The sequence below is a fragment of the Rana temporaria genome, chromosome 6 (assembly GCF_905171775.1).
Source record: "Rana temporaria chromosome 6, aRanTem1.1, whole genome shotgun sequence".
Lineage (NCBI taxonomy): Eukaryota > Metazoa > Chordata > Amphibia > Anura > Ranidae > Rana > Rana temporaria.
In genome coordinates, this window is record NC_053494.1 from 11975950 (window position 1) to 11994327 (window position 18378).

An 18378-nucleotide genomic window follows, 5' to 3' on the forward strand; every position below is an offset into this window, starting at 1 on the left:
CATGTAACTACCTGCAGTGAATGGGTAGGTTTTGATGTGGATGAGGCCCTGATACAACCTCAGGATTACCCATTCTGCCGTTTGATTCAAATTAATAAGGTGAGAGCATGCAAACCAGAGAGAGATTTCACATCCTCACCTTTTCTCAGCTCAGTCCCAACAGAGGGAGTGACTAGAGCCTGCTGGCTCTTTTATTAAAACCACAGAATCACAAATACATGCATTTGATTGGTTCACATCATACATTTTACTCCCAGTTTACCCTCCCCCTGTGTGGCTTGTCCTTGGCATGAAGCCCTCATTGGTCAGTCCATATAAGGGTCTTTTCCTGTTCCATGTTCTTCTTGGAAATCCATGTGTCATAAAAGTTCTCTCAGTAAAGCAGACAAGGAGGGGAAGTTCGTATTTAGCATAAACAGTTCTTGTTACAAGATTCAAAGTTCCTTTCAAAACTCACACAAGCTCCAAGTGAGGGGAAGGCTTTCCTGTTATAACTGAGGAATCTAGAAGGGAGGGGGACGGAGTGAGAGGAAGAGTGGAGAGTGGGGGGGAGGACATCTGCTCTTAATAACATGTCCTTTTGTTTCTCCATTTCAAATGGTAACTTTTACAATGTAATATCTGCTTCTTCATATTTTCAATGCTGGGTTCATAACTTTAAAACAATATCTGATATAAAATCCTCAAGGAAAATAAGCAGTATTGATCATTCCCATACATACATATGCATAATGCGTATAAAAACAAACAGTATAAGGAATATAGGAAAGAGAAACATTTCAGTGATTCTAATCATAACACAAAATACAATTTTCATTTTAGCACGTCCATCACAGTTTCCCAAGTGCACCAGCAAAAATGCCAGGGCACCCATGTCGCACTGGTCCCAGCTGTAGAAGTGACTGTTATTTCTGTCTGGACCACTTTAGTCTATGAGGCCTCGGCAAGAAAGTATGTAGCGCTCCTATCCAGGCCTAGGGTCTGTAATGAGGACCATCAAGAGATTGTAATGGACCCTCTGTAGGTCCGGTAACAACCCGGACCCTCAGAGTTCCTCCTTCTTGCTCATACAGACCATAAATGTTTTCTAAAAGGTCAGTGAGATGAAACAGGATTGGAATTTTTAGGCATTGCCGTGACATGTTGACATCAATATTAATCAGGTCACAAGATTTTGTTTGGATAATCCCAGGCCATGCTGATAAACTGGCCTACACCACGCCGTAGTGACCCACTAGCTGATTTCCTTTGGGAGACATCATTAATTCTCACGTCTGCCCAGGCATAAAAAAAAATTATAATCCCCAGCTTTAAACACCATGAATTAAGCCAAATTAACTAGCACAAGGTTACAAGCTGCTTCCTTCGGTTACACGGGAGACACAGTAATCTCCTTCGACAAGTTAAGTTATTATATTGGACTGCGAATAGTCATCTTCTAATCCCAACATTGCAAGCTTTAACTCCTGGACGGCATAGATCTGGGTGCCCATCTGTCACTCTCCCCCTCCACGGTTCTCTCTGTCCCAATTTACTTGTCACTTTCATGTGCATGAATTCCACCCACTTCCAGAATATAATTGCCATAGAGTCACCCAGCGGACCCCACCAGATGCACAAGGCTTTTCACTAATGATGTTCACATGCACGATCTCCATTTGTTCTTCAGAGCACCGACCACAACGCGTGTTAGAGCCTAGAGCTACGGAATGTGGTAGATACTCAAAGAATGCAACGATTATAGTCTAGAGGCCAATCACTATGCCTTGTTTTATGGAAGCTCTCTACTGGGGAGAAGAGTGACTGGCAGGATGGGTAATGTGGGCAATCATGGCCAAAGCCTTCACATAGAGGTCAATTCAAAAGTAAGTATGGTAAACTTCAATGTTAAATAGTATATGTTGGGTTCTTAAATGATTTCTGTGTTCATAATATTGTTTACTATGCCTTGAATTTAAATTGCCATGCTTTCTTGCAAAGGTACGTTGACGCCTTTTAGAGTGGTCTGCTTTGGTTTTCATTAGCTAATAGGAGTTGGTCACCTTTAACCGGACTTGTTCTGTAATGTTGATGACCTTTTGGAGCTTATCCAAGACATTTATTCGACACTGCCAAATAAATCCAGTTGAAAGTGACTTCTACTACTGGCTCAACCCTAACCTGGATAGACGAGAACCTTGACCGGCATTTTGGATTCCATTCTTCACCTGGCCATCCTTTTGCTTTAAGACTAAAGATGAATACGCTATAGAAAAAAATGGGAAGGGGACTACAGACTGGAAAAAAATAGGAGTTGGTCACCTTCAACCGGACTTGTTCTGGAATGTTGATAACCTTTTAGAGCTTATCCAAGACATTTCTTCGACTCTGCCAAATAAATCCAGTTGAAAGTGACTTCTACTACTGGCTAAACCATAACCTGGATAGACGAGAACCTTCACATTGGCATTTTGGATTCCATTCTTCACCTGGCCATCCTTTTGCTTTAAGAACTAAAGATGAATACGCTATAGAAAAAAAATGGGAACGGGACTTACAGACTGCAACTGCTACCATGTTCACATGGTTTTACATGTACTATGTCCCCCAATAAGTGGCACTAAAAGATATACAGTCCCTACCAATACAAACTAATAGGGCTTTAAATGTACCCCATCAAATTGTTCATTTTATTTGTACAACCCATATTGTCAAGTTGTCTTCTTGTTTTAACCTTTTTAAGCTTTTTGTACAAATAAAATGAACAATTTTTAGATTTTGGCGTGGTACCTTCAAAGTCCTATTAGGTTGTCCTGGTAGGGACTATGGGCCAGATTCACGTAGGTGAGCGGCGGCGTAACGTATCGTAGATACGTTACACTGCCGCAAGTTTTCATCGCAAGTGCCTGATTCACAAAGCACTTGCGATGAAAACTACGCTGGCAGCCTCCGGCGCAAGGTGGGCCAATTCAAATGGGCGTGTGCCATTTAAATTAGGCGCGCTCCCGCGCCGGACCTGCTGCGCATGCTCCGTTTCGTAATTCCCGTCGTGCTTTGCGCGCCGTGACGTCATTTTTTCAAACGGCGACGCGCGTAGCGTACTTCCGTATTCTCGGACGTTTTACGCAAACGACGTTAAATTTAAAATTTCGACGCGGGAACGACGGCCATACTTTAGACAGCAATACGATTGCTGACTAAAGTTAGGGTACCCAAAACGACGACTAACTTTGCGACGGGAAACTAGACTGGTGGCGACGTAGCGAACGCGAAAATCCGTCGTGGATGGCCGTAACTCCTAATTTGCATAACCGACGCTGGTTTACGATGCAAACTCCCCCCAGCGGCGGCCGCGGTACTGCATCCTAAGATCCGACAGTGTAAAACAATTACACCTGTCGGATCTTATGGATATCTATGCGTAACTGATTCTATGAATCAGCCGCATAGATAGAAACAGAGATACGACGGCATATCAGGAGAAACGCCGTTGTCTCCCTTTTGTGAATCTGGCCCTATATATCTTTAAGAATAAAGACTCTTTATAATACTTCTTAGGATTTTTGAAGGCATGGAAGATTCAAATGTTATAGGTTATGTTATATTCTTTGTGGTTTATTACTCCATTCTTTATATTTCATTGGGTTTCAAATTAATTCAAATGCAAAATGTTTTTCTACTATACTATTGTACATGTTCTGTTAATGGAATATCTATTTCTATTATATTATTGTACATGTTCCATTAATGGAATCTTGTTGATAATTATAAAATTCAATAAAATATTTAAAACAGAAAATCAGTCAAGCTGCAATATATATTTCTCAAGCAATACAGGATACGTGAAGAGGAAAAGGAAATTGTTCAAGTTTAGCGTTCCATTCATTACTCCCAGATGCAAATCTCTGCTTTTGTGGTTTTAAAATACAGAACTTATGAACTTTTATGAAGTTTTGTTTTTATGGGTCATGAGACAACTTTATTTTCCTCGTTCATTGTATTTAATAGTTTGGCCAACAGGGGGCCCCTGTGGAACTTCATTTCTGCTGAAATAAAGTGTCTCAATACTCGGATTGTCCCAATTTTTCTTGACTTGACTACCCTTTAGCACTCATTGGCATCAGCAAACGTTGACTTTTATATAAAAATGATGCTTTATGATTGTTGAACGGTATCTCAGCCTTTTTGTTGTATGTATCATTCAGGCTTAGCATTTGTAAAACCTTTCACCACCAACATTAAATAAGGGGTATATGGGGGGGGGGGGGTGTGGCATAATGACCATGACTATGACCATGTGTGGCATGAAGACCAGTTGTCGTAGATAATAGTAGGAGTGGCTGTTAATTCAGGAGGGAGGGTGCCATTACAAAAGTCTGTGTTGTAGATGCCAAAAAGTTATTTCTTTCTCCTCTTGACCAGTGTGGAGTGTTTATAGAGTTGAAGGTGACCACGAGGACCATCAAAGCTCACATTGTGGACGGTGATAAAAACCGCGACGTAAACAAAGACGTAAGAGCTGGATAATATAAGTCTGATATCTCTAGAAGCCTCCTCTGATTAGCCTTCGAACCTTGAAGAGCCAGATAATATGTCTGTTATCTCTAGAAGCCTCTTCTGATTGGCCTTAGAGCCTTGAAGAGCCGGATAATATAAGTCTGATATCTCTAGAAGCCTCCTCTGGTTGGCCTTAGAACCTTGAAGAGCTGGATAATATAAGTCTGATATCTCTAGAAGCCTCCTCTGGTTGGCCTCAGAACCTTGAAGAGCCGGATAATTTAAGTCTGATATCTCTAGAAGCCTCCTCTGGTTGGCCTTAGAACCTTAAAGAGCAGGATAATATAAGTCTGATATCTCTAGAAGCCTCCTCTGGTTGGCCTTAGAACCTTAAAGAGCCGGATAATATAAGTCTGATATCTCTAGAAGCCTCCTCTGGTTGGCCTTAGAACCTTGAAGAGCCGGATAATATAAGTCTGATATCTCTAGAAGCCTCCTCTGGTTGGCCTTATAACCTTGAAGAGCCGGATAATATAAGTCTGATATCTCTAGAAGCCTCCTCTGGTTGGCCTCAGAACCTTGAAGAGCTGGATAATATAAGTCTGCTATCTCTAGAAGCCTCCTCTGGTTGGCCTTAGAACCCCGAAGAGCCGGATGAAAATCAAGACAAGGACATCCCACCGGTATAAGAAGACATTAAATGAATGGACTAGCCCATACATTTAAGAGCAGGCGGCTAATATTACTGGAGCCCAACTGCTGTTTCCATATCCCAAACTGATTCACCAGATGTCCCGGCAGAAGGGGGGGGCTCTTAATTCAGCAGATGTTTAGAGTCCGAGAGGAGGCATGTGATATAATCTGTCTTATCCTCTTTCTGGTGATCTCTAAAACCAATCCACTCCCATAGCTCCTGTGGCGTCCATCATCTACGCTCCTCTCTTGTCCATGTCAACATCTACCTCTATCATAGCCTTTTTTTAATCAACTGATCTTATTGTTTAGAGTACGCGGTCCGTACCCTTGTCCTTCGTTGTGTCTTCTTCAACGTTCTTCCTCATCCTTCGGAAAAAAAGGCTGACCCTTGAGAGACCTTCATCACCCAACGCTGCTCTACCCTTGTAGCTCCATTGCTCACCGAACTGTCTGCATTCTGTTTTCTGTCTTTTGATTCTTGTTGGGCGATCCCGTGTAGGGAAGAAGGGTTCAAGTTCCGGGAAAAAGGTGGGTGACAATCTCGTTGAGTGTTTTTGGTGCTATGCAGGCTGTTTTTAAAAAAGACAGGAAAATAAATTTGAAGGAAAATTAGTTGTTTACCTTGTTGACCAGTCAGGTTTATCTGGTGCTCTTTGGGAAAATGAAAGAAAGGATCTGATTGGTCACTGGGAGCCTGGTTTTCCTACCTCTCATGTTTATTATTATAAACAAACCCTTAAAATGTTTTATTTAATTACTTTTATAGATAACAAAATGTCATCTCATGTATCAGAATATACAGCATGAACAAAACTATAACTAAAACTTTATAAATATAATTCTAATATAATAGATATAATAGATATCTCTTCCTTCCACAATAGATGGTATAAAGGTGCAACTCCACACATAATACATATATTCAATATATTGGGAGATTTTCATAGGTTAGGACATGAAGGACATCGTATGTTTAGAGGTAGATAAATTAAGGAATGTTCTTGAATTGTAGGGGGACATGGCCGACTGTTACCATATCGGTGCCGGATACATTCATGTGTGAGAGATTGATGTGTGATCTATCTATCTACCCTTCAAAAATAATCTATCTAAAAAAGAATCTTTCAAAAAATACCTGTGTATGACATGTATAATGTATAATATACTGCATATCTATCTATAAATATAATTATAATAACGTTTATAAAGATGGAAAGGTTTGTGCAGCACTCCATTTATGTATCTATCTATCTAATTTTCCACCTTTCATCTATCTATCTATCTATCTATCTATCTATCTATCTATCTATCTATCTATCTATCTATCTATCTATCTATAATTATAACAGAGTTTATAAAATTGGAAAAGTTTGTGCAGCACTCCATCTATCGATCAATCTATCTATATAAAGTGAAAAAATAGGCTATGGGGGAACATCATCCTATATAGAATTTAGAAAAAAATGAACCAACATGATGAACTATCACCGTACCATAGAGGAATTTGTACGCTAAGGGCCAGATCCACAGAGCGAGTACGCCGGCGTATCTACCGATACGCCGGCGTATTTTCAAATTTCCAGCGTCGTATCTTTAGTTTGAATCCTCAAACCAAGATACGATGGCATCTGGGTTCGATCCGACAGGCGTACGGCTTCGTATGCCTTCGGATCTTAGATGCAATACTTCGGCACCTACGATCCGAAGTGGGTGGAGTTTGTGTCGTTTTCCGCGTCGGGTATGCAAATTAGCGATTTACCATGATCCACGAACGTACGCGCGGCCGCCGCATTTTCTAACGTCGTCTGTAGTCGGCTTTTTCCGGGGTATAGTTAAAGCTGGTATTTTGCGGCGTATTGATAGACTTGCCATGTTAAAGTATGGCCGTCGTTCCCACGTCGAAATTTGAATTTTTTTTTTTTTGCGTAAGTCATCCGTGAATAGGGATGGACGTAACTCACGTCTAAGTTCAAAAAATGACGTTGTTGCACGGCGGGAAATTTCTGGACGACGCATGCGCAGTTCATTCGGCGCGGGGACCCGCTTCATTTAAATGAAACCCGCCCCCTACCCGCCGATTTGAATTCCGCCGCCAGAAATACACTTACGGCGCAAAATCGTTGAGGATTCGAAATTCCGCCAGGTAAGGTACAGCGGCGTAGCGTATCTCTGATACGCGCCGCAAGTGCAATTGTATGTGGATCTGGCCCTTAGTATTTCTCAATGTTTTATTGAAGAAGCAGAAATGCGAAACGCGTCAACCAATTGACACTAATAGTAACACAGACGGTTGAACCTTACTCTATGGATTTTAGTGTACAAATTTCTCTATTGTACCGTGATAGTTCATCATGTTTTTTTTTTTAATCTATCTATCTATCTATCTATCTATCTATCTATCTATCTATCTATCTATCTATCTATCTATCTATCTCTTTCCATTGTCTATAATCTTTCCATTGTCTATCTATATATTATTATAATACAGGATTTACAGTATATAGTCCCAATAGTTTGCACTCTATCTATCTAACTATTTTTTCCACCTTTCATCTATCTTTCTATCTCTCTACATTTACATTTATTGTCTCAGGGCTCAAGTCCTGCGGGAACGTGTGGGAACGGAGTTCCTGCACTTTTTTCACAGCAGGAACGCAGTTCCCTTTGCAGGACCAGAGCAGCCGAGCCGACCGAGCCAATCCTTGACTAAGCGGCGATGCCCAGCTCGAGTCACTGTCAGGGGCAGGCAAACCTTAGTAATCCTTTATGTTACTGGCCGCTTCCTGTATATGGATTCATCGGGTAGTGTGCGGGTTTTCCGTCACTCCCTCGATGCCGCAATGTCTCCTGGGAGCTTTTGTCATTGTTCCCAGGAGACATTGCGGAGGTCTGCCGCGAGTTATCGCGGGATTTAGAAAGAACTTGCGGTTTAGTAATTATACATATGAGCGTATCATTTTTTTTTTTTGGTGGGGGAGTGGATCTTGGGTGGGAGTTCCCACACTTTTCCCCCCAGGACTTGACCCCTGTATTGTCTCTTCTCTCCCAGGCGGTAGGAGCGGTGTCGAGGTTTCGCCGGAAGCTTGCTGTAACAGACCCCGAGTTGGCATTACCGGTCCTGACCCTTGGCACTGGCATGCAGGGATTTGGCCCAGCTTGTATCTTCCTACGTAAGGGCATTGCGGAGAAGCAGGGGGTGAGTATCTGCCAATATTACCTGTATGGGGTCTGAAATGAAAAACTGCTCCATAGAAAATCATTCCAGTTCAGATGAGAATTATACAACTGTCACTATAACTGTCAGCTGTTGGCTTTGAGTTGGTGGAATAAATTGTAAGGAACACAAGACTTTTCCAGAAGTGTCTGAAAGAGGAACTGTCTGTGTTGCCTGTAATCGTCAATTTGTCCATCAATTGCTCTCCCCTCTGAATTTTTTAAGATTTATTATTAGTTTAAACAGCTGAAGCGGCCAGTCCAGAAGGGGCGCCGCCCCCCCCTAGTTTGTATGCGGGGCACCAGACTCATAGGTTTCTATGATTTTCTTTTTTTTTTTTAAGTCACATGATTAGAGGCTGAGGCTCTAATTGGCTTGAAAACGGTTGGGTTCAGGGCGCAGAGCACTGCGCCCCAAATCCACCCACTTGTGACACTAGAGAATCAATATTCACTATTGTCTTCCATCTTCTCCTCCCAGCCAATTAGGACAGGAGGCGGATCGGGTTGGCCGGAAGAAGAATCTGAGGAAGCCGCGGAGGGGCTAAACTTATTCATTTATTCATTCTAATTTATCTTTATATATGATTTTTATTATACTCTTATTACACTTAATTTCTGTAACAGCCAACATATTGTGCGTGGCGGTTGTGGTTCGCAAAGCTGCAAGAAAGACAAAGGGGCAGATCCACGTACCTCTGCGTATTAATCCGCCGGGCGTAGCGTATCTAAGATACACTACGCCGCCATAACTTATTTTATTTTTTTGGAATTTGCGCCGTAAGTTACGGTGGCGTAGTGTATCTTTGGCGGCGTAAGGGCGCGGAATTTAAATGGATGTGATGGGGGCGTGTTTTATGTAAATACGTCGTGACCCGACGTAAACAACGTTTTTTTTGTACGGCGCATGCGCCGTCCGTGGGGGTATCCCAGTGCGCATGCTTGAAATTAAAACCGGAACAAGCCAATGCTTACGACGGTGACGTCATTCTACGCAAATCCCTATTAGCGAACGACTTACGCAAACAACGTAAAAAATTCAAAATGCCTGGCGGGAACGACGGCCATACTTAACATTGAGTACGCCAGGGGTAACTATACGCCGGAAAAAGCCGAACGCAAACGACGTAAAAAAAAGCACCGGCCGGGCGTACGTCCGTGGATCGCCGTTACTAGCTAATTTGCATACTCGACGCGGAAATCTACGGAAACGGCACCCAGCGGCTGCCGAAAAAATGCACCTGAGATCCGACGGCGTACTAAGACGTATGCCTGTCGGATCGATCCGAGATGCAGTCGTATCTTGTTTTGTAGATACAAAACAAAGATACAACGCGCAAAATTTGAAATTATGCGGCGTATCAAGAGATACGCCGGCGTAATTCTTTTGTGGATCTACCCCATAATATACAATATCTCACAAAAGTAAGTACACCCCTCACATTTTTGTAGATATTTTCTTCTATCTTTTCATGTGACAACACTGAAGAAATGACACTTTGCTACAATGTTGTGTAGTGAGTGTACAGCTTGTATAACAGTGTACATTTGCGGTCCCCTCAAAATAACTCAACACACAGCCGTTCATGTCTAAACCGCTGGCAACAAAAGTGAGTACACCCCTAAGTGATTTTACACTGTTATTTTACACCGTTATACAAGCTGTACACTCACTACACAACATTGTAGCAAAGTGTCATTTCTTCAGTGTCGTCACACGAAAAGATAGAAGAAAAGATTTACAAAAATGTGAGGGGTGTACTGACTTTTGTGACATACTGTATATATATGGGGGCTTTTGCCAAAAGAGCTTACAGTCTAAAGGAAAGAAGTAAGGAACAAACGCTTATTTTAAAAACAAGATCGGCTAGATGGAATAAGAAGAACGTTTTATCTTTGGCGCTGCGTTTCTGCGCATTGCAGAGCTGGTGGGAGGAGCTGTAAACTTTGTAGCAATCTTCATATCCTGAGATCGATGAATGTCTGTGTGCGGTGATCCGCCTTCCTTTTCTCACTCGCTCTTTTCTCTTTTTTTCACAGTATCGGGAGTTGGGAACAGACGAGATTGAAGGTAGAAATAATTTCTGCTGGTTATGTTCCCTTTAGATTTTCAAGGCGTGTTTCATTACAGCAGCCGGCCAACGTGGGGGTCCATATCCTTCCATGTATGATAAATGGCACTATTCTTGGAGCGTGCACTGCGGCGTGCTCTAGTGCAGAGGCATTAACATCTACTGTATATAGTGTATGCCCTGGGCTGCATGCTATGCCATTGGCAACACACACACATAGGGCTAGATTCAGAAAGACTTACGACGGGCGTTATCAGTAGATACGCCCGTCGTAAGTCCGAATCCGCGCCGTCGTATCTTTAAGCGTATGCTCAAATTGACATACGCTTAAATGTTGCTAAGATACGACGTAAGTCTCCTACGCCGTTGTATCTTAGGGTGCATATTTACGCTGGCCGCTAGGTGGCGCTTCCGTTGATTTCCGCGTAGAATATGCAAATGAGCTAGATACGCCGATTCAGAAACGCACGTGCGCCCGTCGGATTTTTTTACGTCGTTTACGTAAGGCTTTTTCCGGCGTAAAGTTACCCCTGCTATATGAGGCGTAGCCAATGTTAAGTATGGACGTCGGGACAGCGTCAAATTTTCCGTCGTTTGCGTAAGTCGTTCGCGAATAGGGCTTTGCGTAAGTTACGTTCACGTCGAAAGCATTGACTATTTGCGACGTGATTAGGAGCATGCGCACTGGGATACGTTCACGGACGGCGCATGCGCCGTTCGTTAGAAACGTCATTTACGTGGGGCCATGCTTTATTAACATAAAACACGCCCACCTCTTCACAATTTGAATTAGTCGCGCTTACGCCAGGACATTTACGATACGCCGCCGTAACTCAGAGCGCAAACTCTTTCAGAATACGGGACTCGCCTCTCAAAGTTACGGCGGCGTAGCGTATATGAGATACGCTACGCCCGCCTAAAGATAGGCGATTCTTACTGAATCCAGCCCCCACTGTATACCCCATGCGTTGGCCACACGGGATAGAATGGGAGCTATGGCAGCTTGTTGATAGGCCAATAAAAAACAGTTTCTGATTGGCTGTAGTGGGTGAATGGCAGCTTGCCCATTGTGCACCTTATTGACTACTCCTTTAAAGTGTCTCAAGCCTGATAAATTCAAACCTTTAGGATCCGATCACACGAGGATCGGATCTAGGGGGCGGTGCTGGGGTGGACAGTGCCCCCCCACCTCAGATTTTAGTTGAGCCCCCCCCCCCCAGGTCTCTGAGGGTGCATCCACTGATCAATGAGCCAATCTTATGGGGGGGAAATTGATGTAAGAGAGCGCTGTGATGGTGGTACATGATGTAATGGGGGACTCTGAAGGGGACAGTTGACACAAGGGGGACTCTGAAGGGGACAGTTGACATAAAGGGGACTCTGATGGGGAAAGTTGATGTAAAGGGACACTCTGATTGGGACACCTTATGCACTCTGATGGGGACTCTGATGGGGATCTTGATGTAAGGGGGCACTCTGATGGGGATCTTGATGTAAGGGGGACTCTGATGGGAACAGTTAATGTAAGGGGGACTCTGATGGGGACAGTTAATGTAAGGGGGACTCTAATGGGAACAGTTGATGTAAGGGGGAATCTGATGGGGACAGTCGACAAAAGGGGGACTTTGAAGGGGACAGTTCATGTAAGGGGGCATGCTGATAGGGACATTTGATGTAAGGGGGACTCCGAAGGGGACAGTTGACATAAGGTGGACGGGGAAAGTTGATGTAAGGAGACACTCTGATGGGGACACCTTATGTACTCTGATGGGGACAGTTGATGTAAGGGGGCCACTCTGATGGAGATCTTGATGTAAGGGGGCCTCTGATGGGGATCTTGATGTAAGGGGGCCTCTGATAGGGATCTTGATGTAAGGGGGCTTCTGATAGGGATCTTGATGTAAGGGGGCCCTCTGATTGGGACAGTTGAAGTAAGAGGGGCCTCTGATGGGGATCTTGATGTAAGGGGGCACTCTGATGGAGATCTTGATGTAAGGGGGCACTCTGATGGGGACAGTTGAAGTAAGGGGGGCCTCTGATGGGGATCTTGATTTAAGGGGGCCCTCTGATGAGAATCTTTATTTAAGGGGGCCCTCTGATGGGGATCGTGATGTAAGGTGGCACTCTGATGGGGATCTTGATGTAAGGGGGCACTCTGATGAGGATCTTGATTTAAGGGGGCCCTCTGATGAGGATCTTTATTTAAGGGGGCCCTCTGATGATGATCTTGATTTAAGGGGGCCCTCTGATGGGGATCTTGATTTAAGGGGGCCCTCTGATGAGGATCTTTATTTAAGGGGGCCCTCTGATGGGGATCTTGATGTAAGTTGGCACTCTGATGGGGATCTTGATGTAAGGGGGCCCTCTGATGGGGATCTTGATGTAAGGGGGCACTCTGATGGGGATCTTGATGTAAGGGGGACTCTGATAGGGATCTTGATGTAAGGGGGACTCTGATATGGATCTTGATGTAAGGGGGACTCTGATAGGGATCTTGATGTAAGGGGGACTCTGATATGGATCTTGATGTAAGGGGGCCCTCTGATGGGGATCTTGATGTAAGGGGGCACTCTGATGGGGACAGTTGAAGTAAGGGGGGCCTCACCATCTCTCTTTTGCCCTCTGTAGAGCTCCGTGATGCCTTTGTAGAGTTTGACAAGGACAAAGATGGCTTCATCACCTGCAAGGACCTCGGCAACCTGATGAGGATTATGGGATACATGCCGACGGAGATGGAGCTCATCGAGTTATCGCAGCAAATCAACATGAACCGTGAGTGCTGGGGGGGGGGGGGGGGCGGGGCATTGTACAGACGCCTCCTACTCGGGGGCATGCTTTAAAGGTGTAAATTTAGTTTAATTGGCTTCTATTTTGTCTTCCCTGCCCCCCCCCCCATTAATATGATAATGACATTTTAAACCACTTCAATCCCGGGCACTTTCACCCCCTTCCTGACTAGGCCAATTTGTAGCTTTCAGCGCTGTTGCCCTGTAAATTGCCCGCTCGTGCACCCCTGTACCCAAATTACATGCTTATCATTTTTAGAGCTTTTTTTTGGTTGTATTTATTCACCCCCCCCCCCCCTTCGTTTTTGTTATAACATTTTGCAAAATAATTTTCTTCTTCACTGATGTGCACTGATAAGGCTGTATTGATGGGCACTAATAGGCACTGATAAGGTTGTATTAATGGGCACTGATGGGCACTGATAGGCGGCACTGATGAGCACTGATGTGGTGGCACTTATGGGCACTGTTAGGCTGCACTGATGGGCACTGATAAGCTTAACTGATGGGCACTGATGAGGTGGCACTAATAGGCACTGATAGGCTGCACTGATGGGCACTGATAATGTGGCACTAATGGGCACTGATAGGCTGCACTGATGGACACTGATAGGCAACACTGGTGGGCACTAATGAGGTGGCACTGATGGGCACTGATAGGCTGCACTAATGGGCACTGACAAGCTGAACTGATGGATACAGTTAGGCAGCACTGATGGGCACTGATGAGGTGGCACTGATTGATTTAATGGATTTATAATGCGCCAAATGCTGGCCCATCAGGGCAGTGTCTACTGATGGACACTGTTAGACAGAACTGATGGGCACTGATAGGCTGCACCAATGGGCACTGATAAGCTGAATTGATGGACACTGTTAGGCAGCACTGGTGAGCACTGATGAGGTGGCACTGGTGGGCACTGTTGGGCACTGATGAGGTTGCACTGATAGGCGACACTGATAGGCATTTATAGGCGGCACTGATAAGCTGAACTGATGGGCACTGATAGGCTGCACTGATAGGCAGCACTGATGGGCACTGATGAGGTGGCACTGATAGGCTGCACTGATAAGGCTGCAAGGATAGTGTTCCGCCTATCACGAATGTCTTCTCGTCCTCGCCCGAGGCCGAGGATGAGAGGACATCCGTGATAGGCGGAACACTGAACAGAGGCTTTGCTGGGAAGATTAGTGTTCCTCCTATCACGGGACAGTCTGAGGAGGAGGCGTGGCTTTTGAATAATGGATGGCCGCCGTCTGACACCCTCTGACAACAGGTACCCGGCGTATAAGACGACCCCCGACTTTTGGGGCATTACTTTAGATGCAAAAGGTCGTCTTATACGCCGGAAAATACGGTAGGCTTCCTTGAAACCATGCATGCACGCTGAGGCAAGGTTCCGATGCAAAATTTACTAAATTTACGAATTTACAAATTGCAATCATAACAAATGACCTGAAAAACCTGAAAACAAAGAGATTTTTCAGCAGTGCCCATGTCTAATGTGACCTTCTTCCTCCACAGTTGGTGGTCGGGTGGACTTCCAAGACTTTGTGGATCTGATGACTCCAAAGCTGCTGGAGGAGACGGCGGGGATGATCGGGGTGAAGGAACTCCGAGACGCCTTCAAAGAGGTGAGAAGCTTTTATGGACCGGAATGTACAGAACGTCTAATGCAGATACTGGGCCATATTCTCAAAGAATTTACGCCGGCGTATCAGAGATACGCCGACGTAAGTCCGATTCTAAGGCCGTCGTATGTTTTAGTGTATTCTCAAACTGAGATACACTTAAACATGCCTAAGATACGACGGCCAGCGCCATTGTATCTTAGGCTGCAATATCTACGCTGACCGCTAGGTGGCGTTTCCTTTGCGGTCAGCGTAGAACATGCAAATGACTAGTCACGCCGATTCTCTAACGTACGCTTGCCCGTCGTAGTGTTTTTACGTCGTTTCCGTAAGCGATACGCGGCGTAAAGATAAAGATGCCCCCTAGGTGGCGTACTCAATGTTAAGTATGGCCGTCGTTCCCGCGTCGAAATTTGAAAATTTAACGTCGTTTGCGTAAGTCGTCTGTGAATGGCGATGGACGCCATTTACGTTACCGTCAAAACAAATGACGTCCGTGAGACGTCATTTAGCGCAATGCACGTCGGGTAATTTACCCGACGGAGCATGCGCAGTACGATCGCCTAATTTAAATGATCCACGCCCCCTACCAGGATCATTTGAATTAGGAGTGCTTCCACGGGTGGACTTTACGCTACGCCGCCGCAAGTTTACAGGTAAGTGGTTTGGGAATCAGGCCCTTGCCCGTTAAACTTGCGGCGGAGTAACGTAAAGGAGATACGTTACCCCGCCGGAGATGTACCAAAATATGGCCCTCAGAGATTGTACAATCAGATTGAATTTTCTTGTCTCTTCCCAGTTTGATGCGAATGGAGATGGGGAGATCACCTTGGAGGAGCTCCAGCAAGCCATGCAAAGGCTTCTAGGAGAGAAGCTGACCAATAATGAAATTGCTGACGTAGTGAGAGAAGCCGATCTGAACGGCGACGGGACGGTGGACTTTGAAGGTAAGCTCTTCGTCCCGGACTCCAACCCCCGACACCTTCTCCAGACTTCTTTTGACTCTATTCCCTCCCTCCGCAGAGTTTGTCCGGATGATGTCACGCTGACCTTTCACCTTTCTCTGCCTGATATGAATGCCGCGTGTGACCGACGTTGCCGACCGTCCTCGAGAAGAAGGTGGACGTTGCGCAGAATGTCTGAACTCAACTCATCTCATAATCTAGGCCACAATAAGAACCCATCTACATGTGTTATGTATGATATTCATCCCCCCGTCTATGACATCCATTCATAGATATCCAAGAGCTTTTGTGTATCAATAAAGTTGATTTTTGTAGATTTTTGCCTGTATGTGGATTATTTTAATATGTATAAATATATATATATCTAAATATCTAATAGCCAGATTCAGATAGACTGGCTTAATTTTGAGGCGGCGTAGCGTATCGCATATACGCTACGCCGCCGTAAGTCAGCGAGGCAAGTGCTGTATTCACAAAGCACTTGCCTCCTAAGTTACGGCGGCGTAGCGTAAATGGGCCGGCCTAAGCGCGCCTAATTCAAATGATGAACAGGGCGGCGTGTTTTTATGTTAATCACTTAAGGACCGGACCAATATGCTGCTAAATGACCCAAGGGGTTTTTACAATTCGGCACTGCGTCGTTTTAACAGACAATTGCGCGGTCGTGCGACGTGGCTCCCAAACAAAATTGGCGCCCTTTTTCCCCCACAAATAGAGCTTTCTTTTGGTGGTATTTGATCACCTCTGCGGTTTTTATTTTTTGCGCTATAAACAAAAATAGAGCGACAATTTTGAAAAAAATGCAATATTTTTTACTTTTTGCTATAATAAATATCCCCCAAAAACATATATAATTTTTTTTTTTTACCTCAGTTTAGGCCGATACGTATTCTTCTACCTATTTTTAGTAAAAAAAATCGCAATAAGCGTTTATCGATTGGTTTGCGCAACATTTATAGCGTTTACAATATAGGGGATAGTTTTTTTTTTTTTTTTTTTTTTACTACTAATGGCGGCGATCAGCGATTTTTTCCGTGACTGCGACATTATGGCGGACACTTCGGACAATTTTGACATATTTTTGGGACCATTGTCATTTTCACAGCAAAAAATGCATTTAAATTGCATTGTTTATTGTGAAAATGACAGTTGCAGTTTGTGAGTTAACCACAGGGGGCGCTGTAGGAGTTAGTGTTCACCTAGTGTGTGTTTACAACTGTAGGGGGGTGTGGCTGTAGGACCGACGTCATTGATCGAGTCTCCCCGCGGGAATCCGTCCACCGCATGTAGCGGGGGGGGGGGGGGGGGGGTCCTGATCGGACCCCCGACCCACGTCTAGGCAGGGACGTACAGGTCGGGAAGTGGTTAATGACTAGTGACCCGACGTGATTTATGTTTTTAATGAACGGCGCATGCGCCGTTCGTGGACATATCCCAGTGTGCATTGCTCCAAAGTACGCCGCAAGGACGTATTGGTTTCAACGTGAACGTAAATTGCGTCCAGCCCCATTCACAGACGACTTACGCAAACGACGTAAAAATTTCAAAATTCGATGCGGGAACGACGTCCATACTTAACATTGGCTAGGCCAGCTATTTGTTCGACTAACTTTACGCCGGAAAAAGCCTTACGTAAAGGATGCCCTCAGCCTCGGACGAGAGGACATCCGTGATAGGCGGAACACTGAACAGAGGCTCTGCTGGGAAAATTAGTGTTCCGCCTATCACGGAACAGCCTGAGGAGGAGGCGCGGCTTTTAAATAATGGACGCCCGCAGCCTGGGAAACTCTGCAAACAGGAGAAGGTAGGAAGATCGTCGAGGCAGGCATACTGGCACAGTGAGGCAGGCATACTGGCACAGCGAGGCAGGCATACTGGCACCGTGAGGCAGGCATACTGGCACAGGGAGGCAGGCATACTGGCACAGTGAGGCAGGCATACTGGCACCGTGAGGCAGGCATATTGGCACAGTGAGGCAGGCATACTGGCACAGTGAGGCAGGCATACTGGCACCGTGAGGCAGGCATACTGGCACCATGAGGCAGGCATACTGGCACCGTGAGGCAGGCATACTGGCACCGTGAGGCAGGCATACTGGCACAGTGAGGCAGGCATACTGGCACAGTGAGGCAGGCATACTGGCACAGTGAGGCAGGTATACTGGCACCGTGAGGCAGGCATACTTGCACAGGCACGTATAATGACACAGTGAGGCATGTATAATGGCACCGTGAGGCATGTAATGGCACAGTGAGGGGTCGTCTTATACAGTGAGTATATCCCAAAACCAGCATTTTAGCTGGAAAATTGTACGCCGCGGACCAGTTTCAGCATACATGTTTGGTCGTGTGTACGGGGCCTAACACATTCCAAGGTCATTGTTCTCGTAACTTGTCTGCAAAATCATTCCATCAAGCACACCTGTTATATTATGAGCCTAACATTAGCATATAAGCACTCAAGGGGTTGTAAAGGAAAATATTTTTTTTCATAATAAGCATCCTTTACCTGCAGACATTCCTCTTTTCACTTCCTCAT

The 18378-nt window shown here is 44.9% G+C and overlaps 1 protein-coding gene across 4 annotated transcripts; it reads left to right on the forward strand.

Moving 5' to 3' along the window:
- The first annotated feature begins 739 nt into the window (after positions 1 to 739).
- Positions 740 to 16156, forward strand: LOC120943096 (calcium-binding protein 5-like). Of its 4 annotated transcripts, none has more exons than XM_040356207.1 (8): positions 740 to 1865; positions 4402 to 5700; positions 8222 to 8368; positions 10426 to 10456; positions 13086 to 13229; positions 14769 to 14878; positions 15675 to 15822; positions 15899 to 16156. In XM_040356207.1, exons 3-8 carry the CDS (start codon positions 8309 to 8311, stop codon positions 15922 to 15924), a joined length of 519 nt encoding a protein of 172 aa, XP_040212141.1. In that variant the 5' UTR covers positions 740 to 1865; positions 4402 to 5700; positions 8222 to 8308; the 3' UTR covers positions 15925 to 16156. The 4 variants fall into 4 exon arrangements, with proteins under 4 accessions (XP_040212141.1, XP_040212142.1, XP_040212139.1 ...); XM_040356208.1 differs by having other exon boundaries at positions 5482 to 5700; XM_040356205.1 differs by lacking the exon at positions 4402 to 5700.
- Positions 16157 to 18378: the final 2222 nt, after the last annotated feature.

Coding starts and splice junctions, on each gene's coding strand:
- LOC120943096 (XM_040356205.1), top strand. CDS start 1,812: ATGGGTAATGTGGGCAATCATGGCCAAAGCCTTCACATAGAGGTCAAT. Junction 1,866..8,221: donor ACATAGAGGTCAATTCAAAA/GTAAGTATGGTA, acceptor CTTCTCTCCCAG/GCGGTAGGAGCGGTGTCGAG. Junction 13,230..14,768: donor GCAGCAAATCAACATGAACC/GTGAGTGCTGGG, acceptor CTTCCTCCACAG/TTGGTGGTCGGGTGGACTTC.